We start from the raw sequence: 18,031 nt of genomic DNA, 5'->3' as shown, positions 1-18,031 counted from the left end.
TATTAGTTTGCTTGCAACCAGCTCTGAGTCTCCTACCAACTTTGTAGTCTGCCAGGTATGCATGCTCACCGTGCATCACTAGTTAAACAGTATTATGTCTGCAGTCAACAGAAATTCCCAAATCAGAAATTATAGACTGAAAGTTGTAAGTGGTGGGATGTTTCTAAAGACACAGAAGACAACCTGCAGCCTGTGGAAGGAGAAGTAATAAAAATGGTTGGGATTTTTTCAACGAAATTGGAAAAAGATACTTTGTGTAAACAGAACTGTTCATAAGGAAGGGTCCACCCCATTCAATTTTCCATGTACAAATAACTATAGAAGAAATCTGGACTTGTCTTAGGAAGGCATTTCTACATTTGCACAAAAAAAGAAGCCTGTCTATTTCAGGTCTAAGGTTTTTTTGTTTTGAACTGTACATTAATTAATATAGCTTCAGAAAAGATAAATGAAGAAAAAAGAAAACATGAGGAAAGGAATACAGCACAAAAGTAAAATGATCACAGACAACAGAGTTCTGACAAAAGAACAAAACAACATGAACTTAAAATTCTTTATCTTGGACAATGTACTAAAAAGTAATAGGCACTATTATTTTTGTTCTTGCCTACTTCAGAGATCAAGGAATATATATATAACTACATAAACGTTAACTTTCTCATTCCTACCCCGTGTACATTAAAACACACAGATTACTATAGCACTGTGAATTACTAAGAAAATCAAATTCCAATTTTTCTGTCACCTGCTTCTAATAGCACTATTCAAATATATGTCATGCTTCTAAATGTTATGACACATTACAAATAAAGTGAGAATTTAATAAACTATAGATTAGTTTTGCTAATATTGTTGACAATAAATGTATAACAATAAACACATTACTGAATGAAATAGATTGTAATCTCGCACTAAACAAAGGCACTATGAAGCAGGCTTACTCCCTTTTACTTAAAAATGAAGTCAAATACTTTTCAAATGTATCTGTTATGGAAAACACATTCAAGACTTATTTAATTAACACTGGTAAAACTTTCTTCTTCCAATAATTTAAAGCAAAGTGGAAGTAATATAACATTAGACCATAATTCATTTGGGATAGCTTAGGTCAACAATATTAAATAGATGCCATAAATTAAAGGGATTAAAGAGCTCAACTATAAAAGAAGCTTCATTATACCAAGTCCTTAATGTTAACCTACACACATGAAAGTACATTTTGTGAGGACAGAAAAGAGAAAGAAAATTCCTCTCAAACGTGAAATACTAAATGGTAAGTGCTGGCTTTGAATAACTTAAAGTTATGTTTCTTCGAAAGGAACAGTACTTGAACATTTAGACCTTCCCAAAACTCAGTAGCTTTCAAAAAGATACTTCAAATAAGTTTCTCACTGATTCTGAAAAACATTTTAGCAAAATCCTTACTTGTTAATTTTTAAAATTGCTATATTTATTACACAATACCAATGAAATCGATATCTAGGAAGTGGCTACCATATAAAACCTGAAAATTAAGTAGCTGTATTAGGGGTTTCCTGTTTCACCAGGTGGAGCCTACCTGAAAGCATCACCCAACCAATGCGACCTTGGCTTCATCTGTCCAGCTCTAGCTGGGCAGATTAATTCAGCATGTGTCAGGAAAAAAAAAAAAAGCAATAGAGGAACTTTGTTATGAAATTGTCGCTAATTTGTAACACATTTAGCCAGGAAACTGGATAGTAACAGGAACCTCAGTGACAACTGCTAATTGCCTGTGGATATAGAGAAAGTCAAGAAGACTGGTCTGGGGCTACATAATTAGAGAGGCCATTGGTGGCTTATGCTGTCAATCTCATCTAGGGTGTAGTAAATAGTTCAGAAAAATCTCTCCTCAGGGGACATCTGATCCTGTGCAGAAGGCTAAGCCTTGAGGTGCAATCACTGTGTGCAGGGACCAGGCTGCCAGCCAGAACGCAGGCATATCAACCAGCCAAAGTGACTGCCCTGTTCCCCTGGGTTCATAGTGCCAGCATAAACTGACCTGGAGGGGATGGGGCCTTGATTGGCGTGAGTGTGAGGTGTGTGTGTGTGTGTGTGTGTGTGTGTGTGTGTGTGTGTATGTGTGCTAGATAGAAATATTAGAATATATCCACCTGCTATACCTATTTTGCTGAGTAAATAAATTTTAAATTATGTCACTGGACCATGTGATTCTGTTCTTGCAGCCACTCCACCCAGTTTGCCCAAGACATCCTGAAGCAGGCAAGATGATCACATATCACAACTATTCATTATCCATATTACGCTAGAGCCTAGGCAGGGTAAAGCAACAGGCTCCTATGCAGACTAATTCTTTCCCAACCACATAAATTAAATAAAAAATAAATGATGAAAAAGAAAAAGGTATGCAGGAAGGGACGTAACGTTCCAGGAGAATGATCTGTGCCTTGCTGCTGATGACACTAGAACGAAAAGTGTATTTTAGGAAGAGAAGATGAGAGATTATATTTTTGGACAAACTAGGTAGAGTGTTCTAAATTTTTAGGTAGGGATATAGAAAATGGAAAACACAGAGATATAGAAGGATTTGACCGGGTGCCTGCAAGGCTGGCAAACAGAATGGGGCAGGAAAGACGCATAAACACACGTATTGTGACAAGCAGAAATGGAAAAATTCACAGAGGACTTTGAAGAACGAAAAAAAAAACTATATCTTTCTGTTAACTGCCTAAGAAAACATGGTAGAGTTCTGGTCCCGCAAGAACTACTGACCCATTCCAACTGACTTCAGTAGGGCTCATATCTGAATCTGCAGCTTTCATGATACTTTGTGTGGCATTTTGTCTGACAGGAAAGACAGTGAGTGCTTTATTGTGCATCATACTTAACATGCATTTGATTAATTGCCCTCTTATTTGAAGAGTGTATGGCTGCTTACTGAGAACTAATCACATGATTTTACGTAGCATTTTTGGTGATTGATTCCATACAGACATTACTTTCTTTTCATAGTGCTACTCTCTTTTTCTTTAAAAGAGAACAAACTAAAAGAACTGTAAGTTATGCAAAGAAAGACAGATATTTTTTGCTTTGCTTTAATAAAGAAGAGAATAAGACCTTAATGTAAGGTAAACACCTTTATTTTGCACTGTTGAAGTTGTTCACTGCTTTACGGTGCACTCCAATACGAATTAGTGAGAAAGACTTGCCCAGATGCCCAGAATAGGGTCCCTACTCATGAACTGCAGTTTGCAAAGTATAAAACTTTTCAATAATTTACATCTTTAATTTGTATCTAGAGATGTGCTTAACTATTAAGTACCAAAATATTTTCATCAATGTCAATGCCACATTTCAGAAAAGAATCTAAATTCACTTTTTAAATAGAAACATTATTATATTATATTCTTTCATCCTGCAAAAACGTTTTCCTCTTAAGAAAATCAAGGATATATGGGCAGTTCTCTGATGTGCTAACTTTTTTAAAAACTTTGGGATTCTTTGGAAATCTGTAAGCTGCACACGAAAGCTGTCTGGACTAGAAATAGTATCATATTCTACAAACACACTAACTTGAATCATAAAGGCCTTTGCCAAGCCTAACAGCTTCAGCTGCTGCAAACAAAGCGAACGCTACTCAGAATACTCACCAAAGACTGTCCTCGCAGGTACAGACTCTCGGTTCAGCCAGAATGACACTTGAGAGAGAATGACGGTCATGATGCAGGGAAGGTAAGTCTGAATGACAAAATAACCAATTTTTCTCTTCAAGTGAAAATGAGCTGTCATTACTGTATATTCACCTAATGTACAACAAACAAAAGACAATGAGAAGGTTATTGTCGTAAGAAATTCCATTTTTTGGTAAAAGAAAGTTTGGTATTTTTATGTGAACAAAATGTGCTGTGGTAAAATTGCACAAAACATATTTTTTAGTAGAAAGCATCCTACAGAATACAAGCTAGATTTCAACATAGAACACAGCCACATTTTGTTCCCACTGGACTCCAGGAAAGATCAATAGTTAATCTGCACAGTACCTTGTAGGACCGATTTCTTATTATCAGGAAGTACTGTAAGCCAGGAAAAGAATTTGAGTCTTGCAGAATTCTGCATATACCACCCCTCTGTGTTCATATAAAGGCATGTTAAGACCTTGTTCTACAGTCAGAAGGCAAGCAGGGGATCCAACCAAGTCCTGCACATATAGGAAGTCTTTATCTATTAAGTACTCTATTAAACCAGGTAGAATAATCCAATGTTTAGTATTAAAAACACGAAGAAAGAAAAAAAATTGAAACCAGAACACTTTACTATTTAGTAGACAAAAACTGCTGTTTACCATGCTAAATTAAAAGAACTATCTGAGGCTTGAGTTACAAACAAAATAGTTTATTAGGATTCAAGATTAGACTCCAGATAGCGTATTAAAACAGTGACTGGGGAGTAGTTACCTCTACTATCATTTGTTACTTATTAACTTGAAAGAATCAGAAAGTGCCTATACGTGCTACTTGTACGTATACATTAATAAACTATGCCTAATAGCTCACACGTTGTAATAATTTGTTTCAGTAGCATTCCAGCACCAACAGGGATTCCTACTGTTTTCTATAGTCAAGGGATTGCCTTTTTCTTTAAATATTTTTTACTAACCTGTACTTGATTTAACTGTCTCCTTTCCGATTGTTTGGCCTAAAAGATCATACTGATTCAATCTTGAACCATCTGGTGCCACCTGCACTGAATCTGAAGCATTGTAAGTCCAAATGTACGTCACTTCTGAAGTAGTGTATGCATCTGTGGGAAACAAAACATTTTGTCAGCGATTCAGACTAAACAGCTTCCATTATTTGCAACATCAAAACTTATATGATTAGGAGAGCTATTTAATTATCTTCCCCAGAAAACCCTGAAATGATATGGTAAAAAATGCTTTTGCCATTTAAAATAGCTTTACTGTAGGCTGAGTGCCTATTGCAGCATGGGACCAGGGCACTGATTTGTGATCTTATTAACCACAATTTATTGCTACTAAATTAAATGCAACAGCTCCTCTATACTGTTGAAAGACTTGTTAGAGAGTACATATTATACGTATCCTAAAACCTACACCTATATTAAGCCAGATGAAAAGGACAATGATTTGTAATATGTAGGGCATTATTAAATTTTTGGAAATTCGTTCATTTTTTGTTCTGACCTTCCCTTGTTCCTACTCTCCCCTTTTCAGAATGTATCACAAACATTTTCTGATTAGCTGAAATTCATACCTAAAATGGGACAGCAGGTTCTGTGACAATGCCCCTAAAAACTGTAGGAGCTCTGTGCCTTGGTACATATTCCCTTTTAAGTTTCACTCCTTACCATGGCACCTCTTTGAGGGTAACACTGAGATTAAGCAGGCTGCTTTCACAGTTTATTCACGAGAATAAAAGATCAAGTATACATTTAGCGTATGGCCTGTCAAATAAGCTAGAATGGAAGCAAACCAATACTGCATTTTAAATAGCATTAATGCCTCTCCTAAACTTAAAAACAAAAAAAAATTGAGTATGTTCTGCAAGTTTTTCCAGTCTAGCACCCTACTAACAAAATGGAGTATGAAAGGAAAAGGCTAAACTATTGATGGAAGAAATTGTGTATTCATTTTCACTGATTAAGAGAAGCGCACTTTAAGTCTTATCTCATGACTGTAGTGAAGTGAAAAAAGAAATGCAACATTTCTGCTGGACTGCAGACATTTTCATTTGAGAAATCTCTACAGGCCCTGAAAGAAGTTTCTTCATGCAACTGGCCATAAACTGCATGACTGACAAAATCTAGGAGCGGGACAGTTAACACTATCACACACACTAGCAGAGATTGTTAATACTTCCCTTCTAGATCTCCAAAGACCTTCCTATAAAAAGGAAGTCCTGCCAGCTGCTGATTTGACATTTGACCCCAACCTCCTTACTCTTCGTTACATTTATTCGATGGGGATGAAGAAAGGCAATCTATATCAAACTATAGCTTCTCCGATACATTCAGTTTGGCTCTCCTCTTGTGCGTAACAAGCAAACTGAGACATTCTTGATTCCTAGCAATGTAAGATTAGCAGCATGTGAAGAGCTGTGACAAATGTATACTACTTGTGGACTTGCCTCAGCCAAACTAAAAACTTTCAGAATTCCAACTTATTTTAACCGCTATTCATCATGCAAGTTCCATCCCAGAATAAAAGCTGAAAAATGCATAGTAATCTAGAAATGAGTTCTAGGTAAAGAAATGAGTGAGACAGCTGTTCAAAGTGACCAAGAATAAGGGTCCTGTGGGTATGCTAATAGGGTAGAGCACAGGTGACTACAGGAGGAAAAGAAAGATAGCTTTTCTAAAATCACATTGCTCACAGTTTAAACTGTTTTCTAGAAAACTATGGAAGGATGCTATATAAACACAACAAACATGGTCAGGCACAGAACAAATTAGTAAACAAAAATGAAAAAATCATACCAAGTCCAATATACCTAGTAAGAAGGGTTTCAAACTTATGCATGCAAATGAAGGCCCAATATAAAGGAGCCGCTTGGCCTGAGTACTGGTTTCATTACTATGGGGTTTTTTTCAGTTATTTTGAGGCTAAATTTGTTTTTTAAGTTTTTTGTTTTGAATTCAGAGTATCAGTTCCCCCTCTTACAAATCGAATATACTTTACACTATGGGCATACATAATTAGTCAATAGATTATTTCAGCTAACATCTCTGGTGTTATTTAGTTAAGCATGTAATATATTTAGAGCAAAAGATCATGCTTCATGACAACAATTTTATCAATTCTAATGACCTTTATCTCTATGGCTAAGGTTTCCCTGTAGTAGAAGCATCGTCAGAGGCACAGACTTGGTTTAAGGTCCTTCTCCCCACCCTGCCAGGGAAAGGGGACATATCAAGAGTTATGGACAGTGTATGCACAATGCTCTGATAAACAAAGAGCTCTGGTGAATCATGCCACTAGTGACAGCGTATCATCTGTTGTGCAACGTGTGGCGGCTGCAGTTAATACAGAATTACCCAGAACTTAAAGGTATTAACCACCTTCCTCAAAAACCCATGCCCTTATCTGGGGCCAGTAGAGAATCTAGGCTGCAGCCAAAGAAAAAAAGAACACCTTTCAGTGTACAAAATCCAGGTAATATATATTATGTTGACCTAATTCACCAAGAAGAAGAAGAACACAATGTATAGGTAAATGAAGCTATATCAATATAAAAATAATGCTAGGGAGATCAAAGTCCATTTGTTTAATATGAAGATGTGCTAATTAGTGAAAATATTTATCACAGCAAAAATTGATTACAAATATCAAAAACAAACATCATTAATAATAAAGAGAAAATAAATATTTCAATAAGTGAAAACAAATGTTAAGGCGTTCTTCAAAGTCTTTAATCTCGTATTCACTAATGCAATATGTACATTTTACACAAAGGTCTGCATTCACCAGTATGGTTTGGCATACTGGAATGAAAATAGCTCAATGTAGTGCTGAACTAGGTCCATAGTATTTGTGGTTAAATGGAGTCAAGAAAGCTCTCAAATACATTAGAAGAGACAATGAATAGACAGAACATTTCAATGTGCCTGGTTAAAACTTTAAAAAAAGGACTATCTTGTGTTTTAAACCTCTCGAGTCAACTTTGTGAAACAAAGTGATGTTGAGCAATGATGTTAGATATTCACTAACCAAAGGCGTATACTTCTGACTAGGTACTTACAGCTGCCAAATTTCAATGGGCATGAATGAGCGTCCATAGGAAAGTCCTCCAAGTGCATTGGACATTCAGCTTGGACTGTAAGCCTATAAGGCAAAAGACCGTTATGCATTTAAGTCAGTTAGCAAGACAAGAAAATCAATTCTACAAAAATGAACAGAGTTCATGCTGATTTAGGAGATGAAACTGAAATGTTATATTAAACTAATTAGAATTTAAATCAGCTCTTTCTTCTTCCCTTTTACGTGTTCCTTCAGAAGACACTGACTTATCACATGAAAAGCTTAAAACATCTGACCTCAAAACTGAGAAAAGGCCATTTAAATCAAAATATAAATTATGTAACTGCACTTTGTTAAGAACAGTCATTTTCTCCTCATAATATTCTGAGGTACGTGGGTGATTATATGGCTCTCAAAAGCTCATTACAAAAGCACATCAAATACAGTTGATTTGCCAAAGGACTGTGCTCCACAGTTTTCTGAGCATTTTTTTTATAGTTTGAATGGCAGGTGTATAAAAAAGCATTTGTGTTTTTTCCTAAAAGATATATTCTTACTCATTCTCCATGCTACTACTGATTAGTATTTTCATTTATATATAGGCATGACAATATGTTAACGATGCATTCACTTTTGCTCATTTTGTGAAATATTACCAGAAATATCTCAATATTAAATATGGGGATAAATACAAAAAAAAAAATTTAAAACATTTTGAACAAAACTTTTGGCAGATTTTTGTTTCTCTCTGTTCAAGAAAAAAGAAAAAGAACTGCTCTGTTCCTGCATCTTATCCTTCCTGCTTCTGGGTGGAGATTTTTTTTAGCGTTTTTCCATCTCTCTTCATCCATCCTCAAATATCAGCTATGTTTTCCTGTACTCCCAGAGGCTCACAGTCATTTTATTCCCCACTATGTTCTGCCATCCTACCTTCCCCCCACCGAAAAATATTCCATATTTCTATTCCCCCACTTCCCAGGAAATTGGTTCTGAAATTGGGAGGAGGCAAAGAGGAGAGAGAAGAGTTAGAAAAAAGCTGGAGGCACAGGAAAGAACTTCATGAACCTCTGTCATTTCAAATAGGCATAGATAAAAATGTCTGCTTAAAATCTATAACATGAAAGTACTTTAGACATGAATCTCCTCAGAAGCAACATACACAGAAGTCATGAACTTAAAAGTAACAGAAAACGGTGTATTAATTCTAGCTGACATGACCCATTTTATTTAAAAAATAAATCTTCAAAATTATTTCAAACCGTATTTCTTATTATTTGTAGTATATGAATAGAATACTTCGTAGGAAGTAAACATTTCAGTTTATACAAACACAAGTTCAAATACTGATTTGAGCCCAGGCAAAAATACTACAAATGAAGTCTCAATTTATTTCCAGTAAACTATTTTGAACCTCTCCAACCACCACATCATTCAATATGATTAGTAGTTTATGTCTCAACACTCAGTACCATAACGGTTTGCATGTTGTACAATAAATCAGGCTTAAGGTATGCTGGAATGGCTGAATGAATAAGATTGCATAGTACAGGTTTGTTTTATGGCTCAAACTTTGTATCTTATTTAAGCTGGGGATTTTAAGTCTGCTTTCACAACCAATTCAATTTAATAAATACACTCAAAGAAAAACAAAGACAACTAAGCTAGCAGTTTCTCAAAATTTGAATAAAATAGTTTCAATGCTATAGATAATATTATTGCAAAAACAGTAATCGAAGAAATCAGTCTTATAAAAATAATGCTTCTGCCTATGCATTCATAATGTTTGTAGTTTTTTATAAATTATTTTCCAACCAAATTAACAATTTAATATATTTTACTAGCTAAATATTTATCTTAGCTGTTAATCATTCACAGCACGCAAAAAATAAAAATTACAACTCTAAGTAAAATACTGTACTTAGATACATAGAAACTGTTATTAGAGAGTAAGATCTGTTTTCCCTGCAGCTCTTGCTGGGAAGAATTTGAGTCCCAATTAACCCTTTCTTCTCCCTCTTTTTGTTGCCATTGATCTCAATAATAAATTTGCTCAAAGGCTCACATGGTTAGTGCAATGCATACATTAACAGGACTTTAGCAGAAGTCATATGCTATTTTAATCATTCTAAGATGGAGTTGGTAAACTCTCTTTGAACAATTCTTGTACAATGCTTCCCATCTAAAGGTCTCAAAGCAGGTGGTCAGTATCTTTTAATGTGCTTACAAGCATGAAAACTGAGCAATACGCAGGAAAACTGTTTTGTTCAAAAGCACCCAACAGACCTGTAGGAGAAATGGAAACAAAAGTACATTCTCCTAGTACTGTTTCTGCTGGGCCACAAATAAGGAAAGTCTTCTTGGAACCCTATTTAGTTGTTATTTGAAAAAAATCATTTTAAAAAATAGCATGAACAGAGAACAGATGAAAAGGCATACCTCATGGTGTACAAGAGAGTTCCATCATCTTGGATTCGTAGAAGCTTGTTTGGCATTGTCATGTTATGAGCCACTGACTTCTTCCCATTGTGAAAAAATGTATCTGGAGTCCAGATTTTGCTGGCCATTAAGTTGTTCAGTCGAAGAATGTTCATTGGGCCCTTAAATTTTAATCTCTCATCCTTCCATCTCTGACGGAAGAAAACATCTATTGTGTATTCCTACAATGGAATAAAGATATACTTTTTGACACAGTTAAACATTAATCTCCTGAGTATGAGAAAAGAAAAGCACTTGCTGCAAAAATCTGTTGGCAAAACGATATGAAAAACCATCACGTGAAATTGCACAATACTGAGAGGAACTCAAGATACTAAGGGTATGGTATTCGCCTTCATGATTGCTAAATGTTGTTTGCATTTTTAACCCTTCCAATATTTAGATTTCTGTAGCTGGTACCTATAGCACCTGTGGGACAGATAATTTCAATAAACACAAATATTTTACATTAAGAAGTGTGAAAAAAGATACAGAAGGATATTAAACTGTCCCTGCAGTAGATGCACCTGTAGGAGAGTAATCCAGCATTTCAAGAGCACAGAGAACAGCTGAATTTCAAACGAAGGAAATAAGCCTATCCAAAAAGCGTACAACACATCCAGGAAGACTGATACAAGAGAGATTTTTTCCAAAGGGAAAATAAACCAAGAGTAAGACCCTTAGGTAGTTACGGATTTTATTAGCATAAGCATATAGACAAGGAACAGTGGATTCTAGTTCTCCCTTGATAGCTGCTGAACAAAAGGTGACACATTACCCGCTGAAATCCATGCATATGTAAGGACTGATAAACAGGATTTCACTTTGATTCCTAATATTGGAAAAGAAGTGTAGTCTGAAGACAAGGATGCAAGAAAAAAGCAACTGATGACCTATACTACATGCCTGTTTCACTCTAGCTAGATATTCTATCTGCTATTTTTTGTTGCTATTCTAAATAAAAAAAAGAAGATACTAATTAAACATTGACAATATAAAGTTACCAACTAACTTCAAATTGGATGTGTGAATTCACTGAGTAGTTTGTAACTGTGAGCACTGCTTATAAACTGCAATTTCCAAGAACATGAAAATTCTGTAGGAAACCATATTGCGTAGTGGCAAGCGCTACCTTGGTGCAAATTCGGTTTTGCTGGGTATTTGCAAAATGGACCCATACGTTCAAATTATTAGCATGTTACAACAGTCTGTACTATTGCAATTACTTTGCAAATACAACAGCTTAAGCAAACTGTTTTATAAATATATTATCCTTGAATGGAGCAGTCCTGATCAAATCCCAACAATAAAAGGAAAAGAGCTAAAAGCAGTTTCAGAGAACTTATCGGATCCCATTAGTTTTTACCGGCTCCCTTGCGCGCTCGTTCACAAGGCGTAGGTTTACCTCAGTCAATCATATGGTTGTACAAAAGATGCTGACTGAGTAGGCAATGAGAAGCGACAGACAGCCTTTCCCAGCAATGTGAGCCCAGGAGCTGGCAGGAACTTTCCCAGATCAGGGCCAGAAGCAGGTGGAAAAGGAAAGAGCATTCTGTTAGCCGAAAGAGCATGGCAAGGGGAGGAGGCAAAGCAGTTGTAATCAGGAATTTTTAATTTCATTTGCACATTATACCTGATCTTTTTCTGTGTCTCATCACCGCCAGAAACACTCCCTCATGACAAGTAATTTGCCCCTTTCTCTATGATAGAACACACTGAAGTGTCCTGTTTTATTTGCTGATTTATGCACTGTTTTGTTTGCTAAATATTTTGTGACTTAAAAACCTATTTAGAAATTATTATTTACTTAACAGTCCTATCATGCACCAAGAAAAATTAGAAATCACATAAAAGCAAGGATGATCAAGGGCAGCAGGAACGTGTGCTTGAAGACACAGCAGAATATATGAAATCTGACTAGAAATACCAGGTAACTCAAAGAAAACAATTGCCCTAAAAGCTTCCTTATGGTTTCTGTCTGAGAGGTTTCGTCCTATTTCAAATAGATAAGCTGTACTGATTATTCAAGAAAAAAAATCATTGCCACGTACAAGAAGATTGATGGTTGGGGTATAAAAAAGTGGGAAGAAGAGCCTGAGGGAGCAGGACTTTGAAATCCCACTGAAATTCAACAGAATAGTGTGATAACTCCTGCAAGCTCCTTTGACAAATATCCCCCCATATACATAGACAGATGAAATATATATCTTAAGTTTTTTCAATGTGTCCATCAATAAAGAATTTCAAAGGTCCTGCTTCTTCGGTCTTCCCTCATCTACAGAGAAAATTACAGGAGATACAAAAGAGAAAAAAAGTAGACAAGAAATGCCACTAAATCAAAACAGTAACATTTCAAAAAAACGTCTGATGCATGGCATCTGCTTAAGCAGAAGAACAAGCAGGGCTGAATCTGAGCTGCAGCCTTGAAAGATCCCACTGATAACTCTCTGACTGATCCACAAATAATTCTAATTTCTCCATTGGTAAATTTCCATCCAATCCACACAGGAAATCTTTGATTTACAGACCGTCCAATTTAGAAGATGGAAATAGGGAATAAACCAAGCTCCGGTGAGAATGATCACGACCACCTTCCCCTTCCACTCACCATAACAGTAATAAAACCTCACGTAGTTCTTACATAACTTTTCCTTCTATAGATCTCAATGCATTTTGCAAAAGACTTATCAGGATCTCAGTTTTACACGAAGGGAAAACAAGGCACTGGGATGAAATTAACTTGTTCCACACCATTTACAGAGTGATTAGCAGCAGCAAAATACAACCCAGGCCTCATATCCTGGTGCTATATTCACTGATCCACGTTCCCTCCTCAACCAAATCCATTCTACTTATGATCCTGAATATCCCTACAATTACTATACAGAACAAAAAGGAAAAAAACTATTCAGGTATAATGAACATAAACAATGTGTTAAAAAGTCAGCGTTTATCAAACGGTTACATAAAGATTTTGTAATTATTTCCTATTTAAAACAGTAATCACTTTGCCATAAACGTTGGTAATGCTTACTTTTCAAGCAAGGCTAACACTCTGTTAAAAGTTCAAATCTGGATTCTAGACACAAAGATCCAAATTAATACCGAACATCTGTTTTATATAATCTACAGATACTTTCCTGTATGAAAGAGAAATTTGTTAGCATTGGGCAGTACCAAACTATTTCCAGTAAAGTATCTCCATAAAACCGCAGGCTCTTACTTCCAAAATTATAAAGGACTTCTGTGATGATTTCTGGACATTCAAATGCTCCTTGCTGCTGCATGTCTGAAATGATGATTTCACAGCTGGACTCTTAACACAGTACAATTAAATACAAGCTGTAAAGTATGTATTATACCAGCCTCCAGGAAATTTTAGGGACAGAGAATGAGATTATTACAGTGCTAGAAGCACTGAGCCTCTGCCAGTTCACTGGTCAGAAGAATAACACGGTGAAATAATTGCATTCCTCTCTTAATATGCAGTAGTTGGGGCTGACTTTCGTAACATAACTAAAGACATCAGTATCTCTGGGAGAAGCTTTAACTGACTTGGGTATGAGCAATCCTTCCCCCTTACAGGACAGTATTCTAGATTTGTACAGAAAAAGTTCAGAGCATACAAAAAATTACTCTCATCCTCTTAGCTCATGGTTGGCAGATTTTGGCAGTCTCTGCATCTCCAGTAGAGATGGAAGTATTTCAAACATTTCATAAATGGTGAATATCCAGTAGCAAGCAGTATTGTCGTGGAGCAGACTGAACATTTTATTAATCACCTCCTGGAACAGAGCATTTTATGTAGTGAACAGTTAAGGCCAGAGTTCCTCATGCCCTACTCGTGCAGGGAACTTCCCTCTATAGGAAGTTTGGCTTTTTCTTGTCTACTGTTAAAGCCCTTAACATGCACACATATATAACCATGAACACAAACTTTAAGCACTGTAAAATATAAAACTTTAAAAGATAAATGTAAAATTTTTAAAATAAGGAAAGTAGAAACAGCCCATGTATCTTTTTTACTGATTCCTTCATGACAGTTGAAAATATTGTGGTTGAAACATTGCTGAGATAAACACAAAAGATTTATGGATCTAATTCTTGCCTGGCTAATGCACAGGATTCATTTTTAATATTTTTTTCATATTAGCATAATTCCTTAATTTTATTTCTTAAAAAGCACTGTTCTCAGTTACCATATCTGCCTCTTACTTTCCTTAAGGCAATGTCATTTTTCCTTCAATTTAGTTTAAAAAGATTATTAATATGCAACCAATATTATTGCATATTAATATAGTTAGTGTGCAACCAAGGATCAAAACCATTTCCATGAAACCAAAGAAGCTGTTATAGGCAAGAGCCTCAAAAAATGCAATTATTCAAAGTAAACTCATCTGTTTGGTGGACAGATCACAGAATCACAGAATCATTTAGGTTGGAAGGGACCTCTGGAGATCATCTAGTCCAACCTCCCTGATCAAGCAGGGTCCTCTAGAGCATATTGCCCAGGATCACATCCAGATGGGTTTTGAATATCTCCAGCAAAGGAGACTCCACAACCTCTCTGGGCAACCTGTTCCAATGCTCTGTCACCCTCACAGTGAAGAATTTTTTCCTCCTGTTCAGATGGAACTGCCTGTGCTTCAGTTTGTGCCCATTGCCTCTTGTCCTGTCGCTGGGCACCAGTGAGAAGAGGCTGGTCTCATCCTCTTGACACTCCCCCTTCAGATACTTATACACGTTGATGAGATCCCCTCTCAAGCTTCTCTTCTCCAGGCTCAACAGGCCCAGCTCTTGCAGTCTTTCTTCATAGGAGAGGTGCTCCTGTCCCTTCATCATCTTTGTAGCCCTCCGCTGGACTCTCTCCAGGAGTGCCATGTCTCTCTTGCACTGGGGAGCCCAGAACTGGACACAGTACTCCAGGTGAGGCCTCCCCAGGGCTGAGGAGAGGGGCAGCATCACCTCCCTCCACCTGCTGGCAACACTCTCCCCTAACGCACCCCAGGAGACCATTGGCCTTCTTGGCCACAAGGGCACGCTGCTGGCTTATGGTCAGCTTGTTGTCCACCAGCACTCCCAAGTCCTTCTTGGCAGAGCTGCTTTCCAGCAGGTCAGCCCCCAGCCTGTATTGCTGCATGGGGTTATTCCTCCCCAGGTGCAGGACCCTGCACTTGCCTTTGTTGAAGTTCAGGAGGTTCCCCTCCGCCCAGCTTTCCATCCTGTCCAGGTCCCTCAGACGGCAGCACAGTCTTCTGGTGTGTTAGCCTCTCCCCCCAGTTTAGTATCATCAGCAAACTTGCTGAGGGTGCACTCTGTCCCTTCCTCCAGGTCATTGAGGAATATATTGAACAAGACTGGACCCAGGACTGACCCCTGGGGGACACCGCTAGCTACAGGTCTCCAACTTGACTCTGCGCCATTCACCACAACCCTCTGAGCTCGGCCATCCAGCCAGTTCTCAATCCACCTCACTGTCCACTCATCTAGCCCACACTTCCTGAGCTTACCTAGGAGGATGTGATGGGAGACAGTGTCAAAAGCCTTGCTGGACATACCTTAAGATGGACATACCTTAAGCATTGTGGACATACCTGAATTCTTGCTATGATCTGATATTTGCACGTGTGATGAGTGCTGCAAGCGTGTAATGCCATTCATTCATGTTAATTTACCAAACTTCCTCACTAAACATTTGGATATAGTTTCTGACTAAATGCTGAAATTAGTTTTACATTAGGAGGAACAAATCATTTTTGTTTGTCGCCTTGGTCATTTCACTTTCTGTGGGATATATTTATCTATGGTACAAACGACATACACAAGGGCTAATGCACTACAACGTTCTGCAAAATCCCACAGTGCTTGAGGTATACAGTCAGATGGTTCCTGTTCTGGCTTCACCTAGGCCTACGTACCAGAGTGGAAAAATGATACTCCTGCCACCTCTGTCCCACTTTCTACTTCTCTTTTCTCTAAAACACTTTCGTCTAAGTACCAGGACTGAAGCTGATGATGGAGCCACAGCGTACAAAAGATTTTGGGATGCAATTTTCCTCTCCTCCCAACATCCTTCTGAACTCCAGTCACAAATACTGACTACGTGGTCTCTGTACGAATGGAGTACTTCATTAGCTGGGTATCTAGCAGCAAATACAGATGTACAGATGAATAAGTTGAGTCCATTTCTCCTTTTCCAAAACTTACCTTCTGAAGTATATACAGAACCCCGAGGGAGATAATAGACAACCAGATATTTCTTTTGGGTCTTTGGCAGGCTTGGATCTTAGGCACTGGTGAATAGAATTCATGCAAATATTGAAGTAGGCATTTTGTCATAACACCAGCTGCTCCTGGAAATATTCTGGAGAAAATCTCTTATGGAAAAGGGCAGTGGTTTGAAACTGCATTGTATTTTTTTTCATCAAGCCTCTGTTAAAAACTTACATATTGTCCTGGCTATCAACGCATTTCAAAGGATTCTGTATTTATTTTTAAATATATAAATGATATCTGCCAGGTATATGACCCTTAATACTATAAAGAAAAGGTGATGCATATCTAGGGAATTGTTATATGACTTTTCTCTATTTGAAGAAAGCATTACAAACCTTTTATTTCTGCTTCTTCTGTCAACTTCAGTCATTTTTGTTCAACCATTTTAGTTAAACATGTAGTATTTGAAAAAATCTGAAAAAAATGTATTTAACTAATCTGAATTATAGTGTCTGAGGGAAGAGAATGTCCTGCTATTCATAACCAATTGTGAAAGAGACCTTCTCTGAATGGTTTTCTTTGCCTTCCTTTCCAAAGACCTGATAGAGAATGAACTCAGGGTCTAAAATAAGCACTAAGGAGGAATAACAGGAATGGGAAAGACACGAATAGGGATTACTTAGAAAAGAGACTACAGCATATTATCCATAACACTACTACTGAAAATACAAACATTTCTCATTACCCTTTTCTGTTCAGCCACGGAGAAAAAGCAACCCTGGAAACACAATGGATGCCTACTGCCAGGGACAAGGATGCAAACAGGAGGTACCACTGGGAGCTAATGTCAGTGAAGGGCTTGGACACCGTCTCTGACAAATGAATCTCCAGTACTGATCCAGCTGACAGGCTGCTGCACAAGGGAACAGTTCTTCCGAACAGAATAAAAGGAAGGAAATTCTGCAAGAGATCATGTGAGATATCCTCCGTAAAATTTCAGCCTATAGATTTAACTTGCAAAGGCAATGATCTGAGCCTATGATGTAAGGGAAGAGAGCAACCAATTTACTGACTTTTCACAAACATTCCAGTGATAAAAGGACAAACTGGGTGCTCCCAGGCACTTACGACAACTAAATGTACTTACCATTTCTGTTTGCCTTTTAATCTTAATTATTCTTCTGTTATTGAATTAAAATAAAATCTGCAGTAAAATAATTGCAGTACTTACTTTTTACCCTTAGGAAAACAATTAGCATGTAGCACTCCCTCATTCTGTCATGCTTACACATCATACATCCCCTCTACACTGCCTCTCTAGTTAAAGAGCCATAGCTAATAATCAGACTTTGAAATGGCTAAAATGTCAAGCTTTAGTAGAAAAAACAAAAGCTGAAATATGAAATGGAATGGAGAAATCTTAAAAATAGACATGAAAAAGGAAATGTGAAGCTCAGTTCAGCTACTTCCTCTGAAAAGCTATTCTAAGTTGCAGCAAGAGATTCTGTAACAACCCTTGTGTTGATTTCTGGGTTTGACCTTCAGCCTTCATTAAAAATTTGTGTACTGGCTGTATTTGAAAAATCAGAAAAGCTTATTGAAAAT

The 18,031-nt window shown here is 37.2% G+C and overlaps 1 protein-coding gene across 3 annotated transcripts in view; it reads right to left on the bottom strand.

The window, feature by feature from the left end:
• GABRA2 (gamma-aminobutyric acid type A receptor subunit alpha2) overlaps positions 1-18,031 on the bottom strand; it is a 75,501-nt gene that overhangs the window by 19,691 nt on the left and 37,779 nt on the right. For all 3 annotated transcript variants that reach the window (XM_009682015.2, XM_068942996.1, XM_009682016.2), the window contains exons 5-8: positions 10,172-10,392; positions 7,737-7,819; positions 4,636-4,779; positions 3,630-3,782 (exon numbers count right to left, since the gene is read on the bottom strand). In XM_009682015.2, coding sequence (XP_009680310.1) covers positions 3,630-3,782; positions 4,636-4,779; positions 7,737-7,819; positions 10,172-10,392 — 601 coding nt within the window. The remainder of the gene's footprint in view (positions 1-3,629; positions 3,783-4,635; positions 4,780-7,736; positions 7,820-10,171; positions 10,393-18,031) is intronic.

The sequence above is a fragment of the Struthio camelus genome, chromosome 4 (genome assembly GCF_040807025.1).
Source record: "Struthio camelus isolate bStrCam1 chromosome 4, bStrCam1.hap1, whole genome shotgun sequence".
Classification (NCBI taxonomy): domain Eukaryota; kingdom Metazoa; phylum Chordata; class Aves; order Struthioniformes; family Struthionidae; genus Struthio; species Struthio camelus.
The sequence above is the reverse complement of the archived record's forward strand: the minus strand, read 5'-3'. Positions and strand labels throughout refer to the sequence as shown.